Raw genomic sequence first — 18,360 nt, 5'->3', positions numbered from 1 at the left:
ATGGTATGTGAGAGAGCTCTGTGTGCGTTAGCTGTGGAGAATATTAATGAGTTACATAAACACTAATTAATTCACCCCAGAGACGCCCACCTCCACCCCTTCCCTTTCCTGCCAATCTGAATTAGAGACTTATGTAATCACAGCAGACTCACTGTCTGTTTCATTTCACTGCTCTCTTTCATGGGCCTGACTGCCCTCTCCTCTCTGAACTTCCTCTGCAGAGTTGCACATAAAGACTTTATAAGTAGTCTAAGATCTCCACATAACCACAATATAAACATTTATTGTTTGTATTTTGTGTGAAAGGCTTGATTATGTGATTACTATCCTTTTATTGACATAAACATTGTCATCTTTTTAATATTATTATTATTAAACGTGGTCAAAGCAGCTGCTAGAACCTTTTTGTATTTGTTCATATTCTCTTTTGTGGTAGGATTATTTTTCTGCTCTAAATTTTTGTGTTGGAGATTGTAATTGCAAAGACCACAAACTTGACACAATGGCTGCAAATCGCAGCCACTGCTTAGATGTACACATACATTTTTGCAACCGTATGAGCTGCAGTCCTCTTCCACCATGTTGAATTTATTGAATAACCTTTCAAACTACTTCTAATTTCAAATTAATTCTTGGTCCGATTTGCATAAGATTTGCTATGTACCAGCTAAAATCCCTGAAGACAAAACATTATCAAAAAGGCTTTAATTAGTCAAATTGTAGTTTCTGAATGCAGTCTATCTGTAACAAAACTTGGACATACAGCATGTCAAATTTTGTGCAAAAGTCATAAAATTTAAGAAAATGTGAACTTGTTTTAGGAAGTTGACATTTGCCACCAAAACACAGATTCCACATGATCTGTTATTCACAACTGTGCTCATTTTCTCCAATTTTCTTTTGACAGGGACAGTAGAGTGCTGCATGGATGGTGTGTTTTTGTAGGCCAAAAACACAGATTTTTTTATTTATTTATTTATTGGTTAAATGTCTGTGGTTAACACAAGCTCAAGATATTTTCATGTTTTATCTGACAACATAAAATACAGCAGTAATATCCCACTCGTGATTTTTTTTTTTTTTTTTTATACTTGTCTTGAAAAAGTTCCCATGTTTAGATTTTTACTTCAATATTTAGGTTTCAAAATTCATAAAAGATATACAAAACATGTTAGAATCATACACTTTTGTTAGTCACAAACCTTTTCTGCAGTAATCCAAAAGGCAAAAAATCCTATTTGGTTTCTGTCAAAGGAAACGGGGTGATGCAAACTTCCGGGTTGTTTAATGGTATTATCTAGTAATCTGTATCTCTGTTAAGTTTTTGACATTGGAGGGTAATGATTTATCAAGGTTAAGTATTTTAAAAGAGTTCATTAAGTTGTGTGTGTTGTCAGCTGATTTGAAGGAGATGTAGAGGGCAGAGCAGTTGTGTAGTCAGATGAGACATGAATGGAGAATCTGGTCGTCTTACTGTACTGGGTGAATGTGGGGTGCCTTTGGCACCCGCGTCTTCTCTTCTCCTCCTGCTCCATCTGTTAACCCATCTTTTCATCCGACCCCTCTCCCCTCGCTGCTGTCGTTCAACATTTCAAGGACACGCACACACACCCTTCTCACATTCCCTTTAAGGCGTCATAACTGTTTACACGTTGCTTATTTCTGTCCCTGAATCTAATGGGATTCACAGTTTCTCACGCAGCAGACATGCACATTTCAGGCATGAAGTCACACACATGCAATCACACACAACATTAGAGTCGCCACTAAACCACCTCAGACATGCAATTTCTAAAAATTCCTCCCCTGCCCTCATCAGAAGCAGTTAATAATTTAATTACTGTTCTTGACATTTTCATTTGACAGTTGACTAGCTAAAGTCATGTTGTTGCTAACTATATTTGTGTGTTTATAAATGTGTGTGTATATATGTTATTAGATAAATAATAATAATAAAAACAACATTAAAAACAGTAATATTGTGAAATATTATTGCAAATTAAAGGTGCCCTAGAACTTTTTTTAAAAGATGTAATATAAGTCAAAGGTGTCCCCTGAATGTGTCTGTGAAGTTTCAGCTCAAAATACCCCATAGATTTTTTTTTTTAATTCATTTTTTTAACTGCCTATTTTGGGGCATAATTAGAAATGAGCCGATTCAGGGTGTGTGGCCCTTTAAATGCTCGTGCTCCACACCCCAAGAGCTTGCGCTTGCCTTAAACAACATAAAAAAAGTTCACACAGCTAATATAACCCTCAAAATGGATCTTTACAAAGTGTTCGTCATGCAGCATGTCTAATCGTGTAAGTACAGTGTTTATTTTGATGTTTACATTTGATTCTGAAGGAGTTTGAGGCTGTGCTCCGTGGCTAAAGCTAACATCACACACTGTTGGAGAGATTTATAAAGAATGAAGTTGTGTTTATGAATTATACAGACTGCAAGTGTTTAAAAATGAAAATAGCGACGACTCTTGTCTCCTTGAATACAGTAAGAAACGATGGTAACTTTAACCACATTTAACAGTACATTAGCAACACGCTAATGAAACATTTAGAAAGACAATTTACAAATATCACTAAAAATATTATGTTATCATGAATCATGTCAGTTATTATTGCTATTATTATTATTATTATTGTTATTATTACAGTTGTTCTTGCTTGCTTACCTAGTCTGATGATTCGGCTGTGCACATACAGATGTTAAATACTGCCCGCCCTTGTCTAATGCCTTTCATAATGTTGGGAACGTGGGCTGGCATATGCAAATATTGGGGGCGTGCATATTAATGATCCTGACTGTTACGTAACAGTCGGTGTTATGTTGAGATTCGCCTGTTCTTCATGTATGTCTTTTCCATGTACTGAACACTTGTTATTTAACTATGCCGAGGTAAATTCAATTTTTGAATCTAGGGCACCTTTAAAATATGTGATGGCACAGATGACTTTTCCGGAACCATTATTCCAGTCTTGATTGTCACTGTGATCCTTTTGATCCTTCAGAAATCATTCTTAATGTTCTAATTTGGTTCCTATTTAAAAATGAATAAGAAACATTTGTTCTTATTGTCTGTTGAAAACAGCTGCATAATATTTTTATGGAAACCATGATACATTGTTTTCAGGACTCTTTGATGAATTGAAAGTTCAAAAGAACAGCATTTTTTTTTAAAATAAATCAATATGTTAACCCCACTTGTGGTTTTTGAACTTTTAAGACCTTAAGAGAGTGGAATGCAGCTTGATATCATCTTGATTTGTGTTCTTGGTGAACTTTTTACCAGTCTTGACCAGTCACTCTGAGGGATTGAGTGAATCCAAGTTCCCAAGTACCTTTGACTAGTGGCTCATAAATCCCTTCTCTAGCAAGTGTGGAGTGTTGTGTTATGTGCAGACTGATACAACTGTTGTCTCTTTGTGTCCTCAGTGAATTTGTCTCATGGCTCTTGGAGAGTGGAGAGATCAGTAAGGCTGAGGAGGGAATCAACCTGGGTCAAGCTCTCCTGGAGAACGGCATCATCCATCATGGTAAGAGAACGTTTTCCCTTAAAAGAACTATGGTATTACCTTGATTTTTTTGGACATGGACCATGGTAATACCATGGCATTATTTTGAAGTATTTTAAGGTACTATGTAAATGTAAATATAGTACTATAGTAGTAAAAATACCATGGTAGTATCATTTGATCCTGGGATGTGCAAAACCCACATGTTTTCAGAAATGACCAGTTGGTTGGTTGCATGAACAGATTGTTGACTAATCAGTCAAAATACTGGACGCCCTAAACAATTAAGCTAAAAATATCTAAATTTATGCAAAAATAAACTAGACTGAGTAGTCAACTATTGTGACCCATCAGTGTACCATAACTCATGGTCATTATTTCATACAAATCTATTATTCGTTCTCTCTGTGTTTTCTTTCTGCCTCTGTCTTATTTTTCTCTCTTTTCCTCTTTTAACCTCATCCACCCCCATGTATTTCATCAAGATGGGTTTGTGTATTGCTTGGTTTCATCACCAAATTTCAACTGTTGTCCATGTTCTGTTTTTTGATACAGTCTTGGCAAATGAACCACAATCCATTAACTGTTTATACAAACGCTGGACTGTTAAAAATCACTATTTGACAGATTTACACTTTACAAATCTGGCACGTATCTCTTGTTGGCCAGCACTCACTGAGATCCCCTACAGATGATCGGCAGTCTGGATAGTAACATGACATGAAATGCTGGTAGAGAACATTCTTCTGAATATTTCATGAGGTGCAGTGATTGTCTGAGATTTGGGGAGCATCATACCTCTACATTACACTGTGACAGTGAAAACTGAAAAACACCAGAAGTGATTGGAGTGATAAATCCAAGTATAAGGGCTTAGGCAGTCAATCAATAATACATGGTGGCAGCATTCAAGGTGAGGTCAAACAGGCTTTTGTGTAGCGATGGCACTCACTCACTTCGATTCATCACAGACCTCCACATACATGTTTATCAGCTCGAGACCGTGAGCAGCAAAGCAAGAGAAATAAATACATCACAAGCTCAGTTCCAGCTCTGCTCAGTGTTGTTCTGTTAGAGGTAAAGTTCAATGTTTAAGCATGATATTAAGTGTGTATTTGTGTATGTGTTTTTTCCCATAGTGTCAGATAAGCACCAGTTCAAGAACGAGCAGGTGTTGTATCGCTTCCGTTACGATGACGGCACTTATAAAGCCAGGAGTGAAATGGAGGACATCATCTCAAAGGTATTTCCCCCAAAATGCTAGCTAAAAACAATATTTACCTTATCTTATGTGTCCTATAAATATCCTTTTTTTTGTGAGGAGCTCAGATGGTGGACAAAATGTAATAGATCTGATTACAAACAAACTTTACATTTTACTAAATACTGAAAAGTGTCAATAAAAAAATGTCAAATTAATGAAATGAAATGATTCTATCCAGTTTGAATGTGTGCTATGTACTTTTATCCTTATTAGAAAATCATATTGGGATATTAGCTTAGCAACATGCTAACATGAAACTCTATTGGAATAAATTGTGAGTCAAGTCTCTTATGTGCTGTTTGTGCCTATGTAGAGCGATTCAAATCAGTCACTTGTGAGGTTTCATTCCTAGGTGGCTCACTAAGTTTTGGTCATTTGAAACCAGTCAGTTTACAGATTGAAGTCAACAGAATCTTGAGTTGAGTGCATATGATACATCTCGATAAATCTAGACTACAAAATGGTCCACTTAACAATTGTGTCAACAAATCAATCAAGAAGTGATTCCAACTGTAATTGAAATACATAGAGATGCAGCTGTCAGTGCAATTGTTTTATATGAGTGTGTGTGTGTGTGTGTGTCCGACAGGGAGTGAGACTTTACTGTCGTCTCCACAGTCTCTTCACACCTGTTATCAAGTAAGTGACACATGTTCTCTGGCATACTTTACACTCAACGGACAACACCATTACTTATTCTCACTGTCATTAAAGCATTAAGATGACTGTTATTCAAGTTTCAGACAGTATGTTTTGCTAACACCCTTTTCTTGCTCATGTACAATAGCATTACAATTTATTTATCTTTTTTTTTTTTTTTTATCCAATTCCAGTTTTTAATAAATAATTTTATTAAATTTAATTTCAGTGTCTTAAAGATAAGATGTTTGTTTATCTTTCATGAATTCACCTTGCCCAGCTGCACACATTGTCTGTGTTTGTGTGTCTGTGTGTGCTTATAAGTGTGTGTGTGTGTGTGTGTGTGTGAGGATTTCAGAGTCGTATTGCTTTTCTGTCACCAATCACCTTTGATGTCTTGCATAAAGAGTAAGGAGGGGCCAGTGAACTGCAGTTGGGACCAGCTCTGATCTCAGATTAAAAAATTAACACATAAAATGTTGGTTACTTGCCCTTTAGCAGATGCTTTTAATCTTTTTAAGCGACTTACAGTCCAGGTCACTAATTACACTGCGCTAATTGCAAGGACAGACCACCCTGGAGCAGTCTGGGGTATTGGGACTTTGTGGTAATAGTAGATCTCAGTTGATAGAAGATATTTCCAGAACAATGGTATCCATTAGCAGGGATTAAACCTGTAACCTTTGCCACTTTATAGATAAAAACCTGCTTTAACTCAGTGATTGAATTGTGACAATCTGAGAGTTTTCCATTGTCATTATATTAATTATATTTGAAATCAAAAGTCTAATCTAGGATTATGCAATGGTTTTATCACAAATGTATGTACTGTATTTATGATTGAATGTGTTGCATGACAACCACACTGTCAGATGCTATGTTCACATGTGGACAGTTGTGAACCTTTTAAATTTGAAATCTTCTTTATATACAGAGACCGAGATCATCATCTTAAAACCTTCAAATCTGTCATACCAGCCTACAAACTGGTGGAATGGCTTGTGTCACAGGTAATGTGAAAATGGACACGCGCACACAGAAACACACCACTTTATTACATAAACATAACATACACACACTTTTTTACTTTCTATTTATCTTCCAGTCATTCATGTTGGGTTTCTGCACACAATTTATATGCTATTTCTGCTTGAATTTTATCTCTGTAATTATTTACAGTCTAATATCCAAAGTTGCTCCATTTTGTCATTCCAGACACAGAAGTCATCTGATATGCTTCACCATCTTGATTGTTTCCTTCTGCAGGGTGACAGCACATGCCGTGAGGATGCGGTGACCCTCGGTGTTGGACTCTGCAATGCTGGTTTCATGCACCACGGTCAGTCTTTATGTACACATGTTTACTGTTCTTGAAATGTTTCAGTGGACAATATTCATTGTAAAATCATGATGCAGTTTTGGGTCAGTTATTGTTGCAATGTCAGCAGATTTACAAAGAACTGCACTGTCTAAACACTTTAAAAAAAAGAGTTATACTGTATAGAGTGTCCTAAAATGCTTTTATTTGACCACATTTTATAAGAAAAATAAATCCGCTTTTCAAAAATTCTTATGCTTTATGAATTTCTCAGGTAGTTGAAGTTGGCATGAAATGAATATTCACTGGTAGCACTTTATTTTACAGTTCTGTTCCCTATGTACATACTATGTACTTATCATAATAATTGCAATAACAATGTATTAACCCTGAACCTACCCTAAACCTAACCTTAACCCATGTAGTTACCTTATATTACCCAGTACTTTCTTAGATAAGTGTACTGTAAAATAAAGTGCAACCAATTCCCTTTATTCAATCCATTTCCTAAATATATCATATTGTGAATTTAGCCTCATATTTAGTCTGTTTAAACCCTGTCACTTTCTTACAATCTACTGCAAGCATGCTTTCCAAGTCCTGCCCAACAATTTTTTTCTATTTCGATAATCAGTTTTCCTTGGATGTACATCACAATATGGAAATAAATGGCACTACTTCTGTTTCTTTGCTACTTTAAAGTGTTTAGTTTCTGTGTCTCTAGTTGGAACCAAATGAAATTTGCAAAAAGTAAAGATTTTTAAATGAGATTTCCTGAACACTCACCACATTTGCTGTCAGTCAGCAAATAAAACTGCTGCCATTGGTTGGCACAGTGTTGCTGTGTAGGTCTGATCACGATGCTCCAACAAACAGAGTAATGTTTTGATAACACCACAGAGACACAGTGTTCATACTTTTGAGGGGAATCAGCCTTTGTATGGCTTTCTTATAGTTGTCACTTTATATTGAAGAAATTACACAAGTCTTTGTATAAACTTTATATTTTGCAGTTTTCATTGGTCTTCTCTGTTTGCAGCACTTGTGGTATCTAGGGCAAAGTTTTGAACCGTGGCAGTGTTTGTGTATAAGAGAGAGTGAAAGAGAAAGGGTTTTTACTCCTGGCAGCACTTTAGCAGTCTTGGAATTATAATGCAACATTAATTGATCTAGTCGTTGTGTTTTAAAATAAAGCAATAAGCACCATGAAGCTGTGGTTTACAGTGATTTTATAACAGCTAAGAGGCACAATGTAGAGCTGTTCTAAACCACTGCTTCAAAGGGAAAAAAAAAGATATATATGCAATATCACATGAGTAGGAGTGCGATATGGCTCTATATCATCACGATCTGTGGCCTCGTTCCTATGGTGCCTAATCACAGCCGTGCTGATATAGAGCCATATCGCACTCCTACTCATGTGATATTGCATATATATCTTTTTTCTTTCTACATTCATTAATTAGTGCATTAAGTGCAGCTCAATTGATAAGTAATTAATAACATCACACTCTCAGTGTGTCTGCCAGAGGTCATAGCATAAAATGGAGAGAGATGAGTGTTTTTAGATGTAAACAGCTGTTGGAACAACATCTGGAGCCTCTGATGAATCAGAAGTAGTCACAATAATGAAAAAAGAACATTTTCCGATGAGATACACATGCTCATAGACACATGCCTCCTGTCGGAGTTATACAAGTGTTTTACGGTCATATTGGATCTCAACTTCCAAAACTATCCTCAACAATATTTTGCTTGGAATTCACAGACAGAACAGCCCGTCCCTACAAAGTTCCTGAAAACACACACACTCACTGTCACCATCTTCCTGAGAGGGAAAAACACACCAGACCTCCCATTAAATCCTCTTCCTTCATCCTTCACCTCAGATTTGTCCAAACATCAATCCCACAGACCTCATGAGTTGTTTTGACGGGAACTGAAGGGTGATGCAATTGGCCCGTTTCACACTGTCAAATCATTTTGTCATCAGCAGATATGATCAGCTCTGTTTTATTTTACCTGATTATAAAAGTAGCAAACCTTTTTTTTTTATTCTCAGTTAAATTCAATTCAATCTTTGCCTTGCAGTTCTGGAGAAAAGCGAATTTAAGGATGACTCGCAGTTTTTCCGCTTCTATGCCGATGAGGAGACTGAGGGTACGAGCTCCAAGAGTAAACAGCTTCGCAGTGACTTCAAACTCATCGAGAACATCCTTGCCAAATCCTTAGTGGTGAGATACAAAGACACACACACATCAGGGGGATCACCCCTGTGGAGAGCAGTGTTGAGGGATAACCAACTAGCAATACTACTTAACTTAACCACATTTTTCTGTAGCGTGACAGTAGCTGAACTTCTTTCAAAATGCAATAGCTTTTCTAAAAACAGCATCTGTTTATACTACGTGTCCCTTTACAGCCTATATGAACTAGGGCATCAAAATAATCAAAGGCTCTTTCCTGTCGTTTCTCACAAATATAGCTTTGATTAGTGCGATTTATTCTTGTAAATCAGTTTTTCACTGATTCTTTTGAGTCTCTCTGGGGAATTTATGTCATCTTTTTGTAGAAAAATGTCACTATGTGTTCTACTTTAAATTAGGGTGCTTTTTTTTTTTTTGGTAGTGGTTTTTATTAAGGGGTGATAGCACTACTCTGAGTATGCAAAATTTCTTTCGACTCTTCAACGGATGAGATATGGCACCTTTTTTAAAAACTTTAAATTCAGCAAAGTATAACAAATAATAATAAATCCAAAATGTAAAGATATGCAATCTACTCCAATTTCTTGTAACACTGCAAACCCTTGTGAAGTTTGTATTCTTTTAATACATCTAAATCCCTGTTTACACTCGCCAAATACTCGAAATACTGTGTCGAGTTGAGTTTAGTTTTTGGTTCTTTTGTAGCGTGGGTTTGATGAAGTGTAATAAAAGACATCATCACGTGTGTACCTTACTACTTCTTCTCACCGCTGCTTCCTGATAGTTTAGAGATCAGTTACTCTGAGTCGCCCCCTGTCATTTCAAAGAATAGTACAACGGCAAACGAGTCGAGTATAAACGCCTCATCCGTTTGGGGAGGAGCGCATGCAGTCAGCGGAGGCTCGCAGTGAAGAGCCAGGCGAATGTATACACAAGGCTTAAGAGGTCACAATGTGACGTATCAATCTTGTCACACGTCATGCAAATTCACAGGTCAGAGTTCACCAAACTTGAACTTTTAACGCAGCATAATGCGAAAACGTCTTGACACCAAAAAAATGTAGTGTGACCGCCTCTTTAGATGTATTTACTGTAGATTTGCTCATAGGGTAAGTTTAGTCTTAATACGCTATCTGACATCCTGTTCTCATAGTAAAAATATGTTTGATTATAGTTCAACCACTCTAAATTATGAGTAGAAAAATTGTGTGACTGTATACACTGCGTTCCAAATTATCATGCAAGAGACAAATCAGTAAGATTTCTGTACAATAAACATTCAGATTTTAGTTTTTCTAAGAAAATGTTTGTTCGTTTATTTATCCATGTCTTTTTAGATAACTGGTATCAATCTCAGACTAAATAATTTGCCAGATCTATGGAAACCCTACTTAGAGGTCGTTCCACATTATTAAGCAAGTCACAGTTCTCATGCAATATGGGGAGGAAGAAAGATCTTTTTGAAGATGAAAAGCATGAAATGGTGCGATGTTGTGCAAAAGGCATGAAAACAACTAATATTTTGTGAAAACTGAATGGAGATTATCAAATTATCATAAGATTTGTGAGTGATTTAGAGCACAGCAGAACTCAGTCAGATAAAGGCTTATTAAAGAAAGTTCCTGTCAAAAAAATGTATTGTATTAAAAGGGCAGCTATAAAAAAAAAGCCAGTGTTGAGCAGCAAACAGGTATTTGAAGCTGCTGGTGCCTCTGGAGTCTCAGGATGCTCTCCATGCAGGCTGGCAGTTGTGCGCAAAGGTGCCTTCTGAAATACAATGCACTATGCACTATCCCATGCTGCAAAAAAACGCCACAGCAATAAAACTGTTTGAAAATGTATTTCTACACCCACTCTAAATGTTTCTCTTTGTGAGGTTTGGTTAGTGGTGTCTAAAATGCATCTTTACGCACAACTGCCAGCCTGCATGGAGAGCTTCTTGAGACTCCAGAGACACCAGCAGCTTCAAATACCTGTTTGCTGCTCAACACTGGCTTTTTTTTTTATAGCTGCCCTTTTAATACAATACATTTTTTTGACAGGAACTTTCTTTAATAAGCCTTTATCTGACCGAGTTCTGCTGTGCTCTAAATCACTTACAAATCTTATGATAATTCGATAATCTCTATTCAGTTTCACACAATATTAGTTGTTTTCATGCCTTTTGCACAACATTGCACCATTTCATGCTTTTCATCTTCAGGAAGATCTTTCTTCCTCCCCATATTGCATGTGAACTGTGACTTGCTTAATAATGTGGAACAACCTCTAAGTAGGGTTTCCATAGATCTGGCCAATTATTTTGTCTGAGATTGATACCAGTTATCTAAAAAGACATGGATAAATAAACAAACAAACATTTTCTTAGAAAAACTAAAATCTGAATGTTTATTGTACTGAAATCTTACTGATATGTCAATTGCATAATAATTTGGAACGCAGTGTAAGATTCAGATCATTATCATTTTAACCCAGTGACCTCAGTAACAACAATACTAACATAAAATGAAATCCAATTATTGTATGCTGAAAAAAATAACACACATTTACAACACACCCACCTATATTCATAGACACATACACATGCTACTACACACACTCAAGCACAACCATCAGCAGTGCATTGATTTTTCTCCTTAGTGCCAATTAAGACCCTCCTTAGCCATCAGTAATTACCCTGACCTTTACAAACTACTCTTTCATCCCTTATAGACTGACAGATTCCTCCTCCAGACCATCAAATGCATAAAAATCTTGCACTCTCTCCTCTCTGATCAGAGGCTAAGAGCTTCTCGATTTACCCTCCTCATTTAGCCCTCTCAGACGTCACGCCACTGCAGTTTTTCAGAGAAAATAATGGTTGATGGATAGAAATAAAACAGAGGCTGGTAAACATGTTCTGCTTTAGCTCTTAGATAATAAAAGCACATAAAAGCCCGTCTCATGTGTAGCTGTGGAGAAATTGAGCATTATATCCTTGTTATGATCCAGAGATGATCATGGCCTAAAGCTAGTTAACGCCTTTAGCACCTGAGATGACCTGTTAGCATGCAGCTGTGGCACATTTGAACAGATTATTGTTTAGCTATTTTTAGAAGAACATCTTAACACCTCAAACAGCTTTTGGACTAGAGGATGCATAGCTCGTTCACACGTTTGCACAAACGCTGCTCTCTCAGCATGGCACCGAACTGCTTAATCACATTTTGAGTTCTGAAAGTAACACGTTCTGTTCCGTTCTGTCACTAGCTGAAGTTATTCTTAGTTGCACAAATAAAACCATCATATAATAATTTCCTTCGCTTCTGCTAATATTGACCGTCGTGAGGATATAGTTGACTCTCTTGTCCCCCTGTACAGATCCATCCTGAAGAGGAGGACTATGGGTTTGAGATCGAAGAGAAGAACAAGGCCATCGTAGTGAAGAGTGTGACCAGGGGCTCATTTGCAGAGGTATGATGTAATGCATTCATCTTGTAAATTGAGCATTGCTGCATGCAGGTATCAGATGCATTTTTGATTGAAGGCCATTTTTTTCCCCAAAATGCAATGAGAAGAAAAAAAAAAAACATTCCCAAAATACATACCAGTGGTTGACTTGAGTCTCACAGAGTCTGCCACATTTGGGTTTTTCCCTAGTAAGCTGTGTTTTCTTTCTTATAAGGCATTTCCACCCAAATTCTGTCCATATATGTGAGCTGATAGCCTTCCATAGAGAGTTACAAAACCTAAACCTCTTTTTTCTCATGTTTTAACATGGAGTTGCAGTATTTTTGCAAGGTCGTGTCTGATCATCAGTCACATTTAGCAATGGGTCGTTGAAATAATATGTTAACATTAAGGTTATATTCATATTTGGACTATGCAATTTCATAAAACATGTCAAAATCAAAATCATTTTATGTTCTTCATATCTGTACATTTTATTCACACTATAGACTTATTCACACTCCACATGGTTTTACATATATATAAATATAGTGGAAAGACCAAGTGGAGGCGTCCCTGTTTTGTGCCATGCTCTACTGTAATACAATCTGATAGATGTCCATTTATTTTTATCCTGTGTGTGGGGTTGTCTAATAATGTGTTCACCTTTCTTAAAGGATTAGTTCACTTTAAAATGAAAATTACCCCAAGCTTTACTCTCCCTCAAGCCATCCTAGGTGTATATGACTCTCTTCTTTCTGATGAACACAATCAGAGTTATATTAATAAATATCCTGATGCATCCAAGCTTTATAATGGCAGTGAATGGGACCAACTAGTATGAAGTATTCAACTTACGTAACTTTTCGGAAGACAAAGGACGTAGCGTAAGCATTTTGAACTGCGAGAGGCATTACACTTTCTTCCTAAATTTAATCTGGTCTGGTGGAAGCTAGATATTTTACTTTGTAACTTGTTAAATGTGGATATTTTTCTTACTCAAGCTGATTGCTTCACTTCAGAAGGACTTTATTAACCCCTGGAGCCGTGTGGAGTACGTTTATGATGGATAGATGCACTTTCTTGAGCTTCATACTCGTTGGTCCCGTTCACTGCCATTATAAAGCTTGGATGCGCCAGTATATTTATTAATATAACTCAGATTATATACCTAGGATGGCTTGAGGGTGAGTAAATCTTGGGGTAATTTTCATTTTAAAGTGAACTAATCCTTTAAACTCTTCTTGAAGGCAGATCTCTCAGGGACTCTTTGGCATCTAACCATGATTGTTTCCCAGGTCTTTTGTTGGATGTGTAGTATGGATCTAATCTGATAAGTCTGCCTTTGGGGAATAAACCCTGATCATTATGTGTCATTTGGAGGAGGAGGACTTCTTCAACTTGGATGCATTATTTTCAGTGCACAAGGTTATTTGTGTTCACGCTCTCTACAGCTCTGCCAGATATTTATGGAAAAAGATCGGTAGATAATTATGGTTAAGATCTAAACCACCACTAATTTTATCCCCACTGTGCCTGTTAGACCTGACATGAGACATTTTGTCCATATTAAAGTGTCACACTGCTGCTCTCAGGAGCATATAAAGAAAATGAGAGTGTGACTGTAATGGTGATTAATACAGGGAGTGAATAGAAGTGCTGTATGTCCTGACACAGTTGTGTCACGGGCCGCTCAGATCTGCAGACTTGAGTTCATGTGTCGGGTCCAGGACATGCTTGCTTAATTCATTCACTCCCTCTGTCTTCACAGCTCTGCTCTCTGGAGATCTGAGAGAAGCAATTAAGCATGTCCCATCATATTCTCCACAGAGTCCTCACACTTCATCTTTTTTTTCTCTCCTTCTTTAAAACTTGCCCTTTCTTTCTTTCTTTCTTTCTTTCTTTCTTTCTTTCTTTCTTTCTTTCTTTCTTTCTTTCTTTCTTTCTTTCTTTCTGCTTACAAAGGTTTTAGGCTGTGTAACTCTCTATTGTACCAAATGTGTAGGTTCCTTCCCCCCCTTTCCTTTCATTCCTTGTTTCTTCTCTTCCTTCCTTCTTTCTTTCCTTTGCACTTTCTTTCCTTCAATCTTTTCTTCCATCCTCTTCTCTTTCCTTCCTTCCTGCATTTCATTAGTTTGTTCATTCCTTTTTTACTTATAATTGCACGTTTTTAATTACCACTTCAAATGAACTGCTCAGTAATCTGAATTGCTGCTTATAACTTATAAATATTTTAAGCTATTTAAAGCTCTTTTGCCATAAAGGTGCGAGGTTCTTTCTTCAATTCTTCTGACTATCCTCTAATCCTCATTAACATATCACTCATTTCTCTGTCTCTCTCTCTCCTCTCTTTGTCTTTCTCTTTGGCCACATACACACTGTATAGTTTGAGCAGTGACGACCCCTAAATTATCATTCTGTTTGTTTACAGAACACGACTCTCTCCCGAAATTGCATGATTGACACCGTGGTAACCATAGCAACATTCTGGCGTCTCACGGACGCATCTGCAATGCACGTTTAAATGTCATTAAAGGGTTAGTTCACCCAAAAATGAAAATTCTGTCATTTATTACTTACCCTCATGTCGTTCCACACCCGTAAGACCTTCGTTAATCTTCGGAACACAAATTAAGATATTTTAGTTGAAATCCGATGGCTCCGTGAGGCCTGCATAGGGAGCAATGACACTTCCTCACTCAAGATCCATAAAGGTACTAAAAACATATTTAAATCGGATCATGTGAGTAGAGTGGTTCAATATTAGTATTATAAAGCAACGAGAATATTTTTGGAGCGCCAAAAAAACAAAATAACGACTTATTTAGTGATGGCCGATTTCAAAACACTGCTTCAGGATGCATCGGAGCATAAATGAATCAGTGTGTCGAATCATGATTAAGATCATGTGTCAAACTGCCAACGGCTGAAATCACATGACTTTGGCGATCCGAATCATGATTCGACACACTGATTCATTTGTGCTCCGAATCTTCCTGAAGCAGTGTTTTGAAATCGGCCATCACTAAATAAGTCGTTATTTAGTTTTTTTTGGCGCTCCAAAAATATTCTCGTCGCTTTATAATATTAATATTGAACCACTGTACTCACATGAACTGATTTAAATATGTTTTTAGTACCTTTATGGATCTTGAGAGAGGAAGTGTCATTGCTCCCTATGGAGGCCTCACGGAGCCATCGGATTTCAACTAAAATATCTTAATTTGTGTTCTGAAGATTAACGAAAGTCTTACGGGTATGGCATGAGGGTGAGTAATAAATGACAGAATTTTCATTTTTGGGTGAACTAACCTTTTAACAGCTAGTTGTTCAGTTTGGATCAGTAAACACTGCATTTTTTTTTTAAGTCTATCAATTCAAATAGATTGTAGAATGTGGTTGTCACTCCTGTAAATGACTGAACTCTTTGTGTACATAGCAGGATTAACTACCTAATTTGTTTGTGTAATTTGTGTACCTAATTTGTGTTTTGTATATGTGGCCTTTCTCTCTCTCCCTCCCTTTCACATCCTAATGCAAAGCAAAGAAAAGTGTTATGAATGACATCCTTAATTTATTTCCCCCCTTATTTTTGATTGTTTGTCAGCTGGACTCTTGGTATTTCCTTTGTTTTCATGTTTTTTTTTATTTTGTCCAGATGGCAGGCCTGCAGTCGGGAAGAAAGATCTACTCCATTAATGAGGACCTGGTGTTTCTGAGGCCCTTTTCTGAGGTGGAGACCATGATCAACCAGTCCTTCTGTATACGCCGTTCCCTCAGACTGCTGGTGGCCACCAAGAACAAAGAGTGAGACTACATACATGGCAGAAATCAGATACTTACGCACAGACACACAGACGTGTTAAACGTAGCCAGGCACAGTGTAAAAGGACACTACTGGTGTTAGAGTTACATGCAGGAAAGCTGCACATGGCAAAACATTGTTGTTTTCAAAAGAGAATTCATTAATATTTAAACGAATGCCAGCACTTCTTGTTCCTCAGTGTAGACACTTTTATGTGTCCCAACCATGAAAAAAAAAAAAGATATTTGCTACATACCACAAAAGACATTTAGTAAAACACTCTTGCTCATGTTATATTGCTTAAATAAAAGGGACACAAAAAAGCCTAGCTTACGTGCTTGTCATATCTGTGTGTGTGTATCTGATAGGATTGTGAAGATTCCGGATGTTCATGGCATTCTTCCGTTTGTTCTCTGCGGTTCTTGTCCACCTTACGTTCATGCAGTGAAAAAAGGTGAGTTCTCATTGTTTGTAATGATCAAAAAACACATACACATTATGTCAAATTCATCTGTAAAGTGATTATGGCCTCAAAAACCAGACCCATCTTGTTTTTTCCATTAAATTCACGTGTCTCATACTGAATTGAGGAATGTATTGCATTCCTTCTGTCTAACCTGCCAGACAGATGTTAATGTTCTATAAAAAGCTTTGAAATTAAGCAAATTTGTGACACCAGGCTGCAGTGGTGGTCATGTGATCAACATCTGGAGCTCTTCAATAAAATTTTTCTGGATTTATAAAGCACATTCTAGGAGCTTTTTGAAGTTAAAGCCATTAGCTCATCTTCGCAGCACTTAGACAAATGCAAAAAGGGATTTATGATGTGTCATTATGGGAGCTTTCATCACTGCCAGTTCTCCTGAAAGCAGGCGGTGTAAATTCCAGAATAAGTGGTCTATTCAAGGCAGAGCTGAGAATATGTGAAGTTGTCCTGTTAATAAACGATAATCTTAAGTTCTGCTTGGCTCATAAATCTTATTGTTGCTGCAACTCGCAGAGATGCCCAATTGAAAATCTCTACTTCAAACAGTTTTCTTTATTTAGCTTGCAAGAATTTTTTTTTTTTTTTTTTTTTTTTTTTTTTTTGTGGCATACTCTCTCATTATGGGCATCATTTTATGATCTGACATGTCTCATTGAGCTGATATTGCAGGACAGGTACCTAGGAGTACATATAAAAAGCTACATTCTTAAAAATAAAGGTTCCAAAAAGTAATTTAATAAGTAGCGCAAGAAACATTTTAGGTCCCCAAAAAAACCTTTCAGTGAACAATTCCTAAAAGAATCATTTTTTCTTATTTCAAAGAGTATTTTAGTAATCTGAAGATCCTTTTTCACCATGAAGAACTTTTGTGCAATGGAAAGGGTACATGGATGTTAAAGGTTCTTCATTGAACCATAAATGCCAATAAAGAACCTTTATTTTTAAGAGTAGGTATCAAAAGACCAGGAATATGTGTGTATATATATATATATATATATATATATATATATAGCTCTGGAAAAAATTAAGAGACCACTCCAAGTTCAGAAATCAATATTAAGTGGTCTCTTAATTTTTTCCAGAGCTGTATATATATATATACAGTAGTCAACATTTGAAGTGGATCAAAAAAGTTAATCAAAACTGTCCTAAGAACTAAGCTGTCCTAAGAGGAAGGTTTTAGGACAACTTTGATGAAAGGTTTTGATCCACTTCAAATGTTGACTACTAAATGCATTGACGTACAACAAACACATACAGCTAGGTTCCTACTGTACAAATATAAAGTGATGCTTAATCAACACTGATGAGACAGCAAACATCACATCAAACACATTGTGTGTTAGACAGTGTCTATACCAGTTTGGATTTGCCTGTAAAGTAAAGTATATGTAAAGTATACAATCTTTTCACATCAAAATCATCCATTTGACATCTTTTATTGCTTCATTTAAGGCCATTGTGCATTACAGCCATTATGTTTGTGTGTATACAGGCTCTGAGGCAGCAGCAGTGGGTCTTCAGCCTGGTCAGTGTGTGCTTAAAGTCAATGGCAACAACATGAACCAGAGCAGTTACCGGGAAGTCTTGGAGCACTTCAGTGGCCATCAGCCTGTCCTGGAGCAGCAAGACACGGTGATAATTAGCACTGCATTGTGTTTAACACTGCATTATGTGTTTTTTATAGGCTATGTTGAC

General features: G+C 36.8%; 1 protein-coding gene across 1 annotated transcript in view; it reads left to right on the top strand.

Moving 5' to 3' along the window:
- Positions 1-18,360, top strand: part of prex1 (phosphatidylinositol-3,4,5-trisphosphate-dependent Rac exchange factor 1) — a 92,944-nt gene that overhangs the window by 49,572 nt on the left and 25,012 nt on the right. The window contains exons 11-20 of the mRNA XM_048209920.1: positions 3,434-3,534; positions 4,653-4,756; positions 5,367-5,416; positions 6,351-6,426; positions 6,683-6,755; positions 8,826-8,968; positions 12,302-12,394; positions 16,029-16,177; positions 16,544-16,629; positions 18,158-18,297. Of these exons, the coding sequence (XP_048065877.1) occupies positions 3,434-3,534; positions 4,653-4,756; positions 5,367-5,416; positions 6,351-6,426; positions 6,683-6,755; positions 8,826-8,968; positions 12,302-12,394; positions 16,029-16,177; positions 16,544-16,629; positions 18,158-18,297 (1,015 nt within the window). The remainder of the gene's footprint in view (positions 1-3,433; positions 3,535-4,652; positions 4,757-5,366; positions 5,417-6,350; positions 6,427-6,682; positions 6,756-8,825; positions 8,969-12,301; positions 12,395-16,028; positions 16,178-16,543; positions 16,630-18,157; positions 18,298-18,360) is intronic.

The sequence above is a fragment of the Megalobrama amblycephala genome, linkage group LG12 (assembly GCF_018812025.1).
Source record: "Megalobrama amblycephala isolate DHTTF-2021 linkage group LG12, ASM1881202v1, whole genome shotgun sequence".
NCBI lineage: Eukaryota > Metazoa > Chordata > Actinopteri > Cypriniformes > Xenocyprididae > Megalobrama > Megalobrama amblycephala.
Note: the sequence above shows the minus strand (reverse complement) of the source record. Positions and strands in the feature narration are given on the sequence as shown.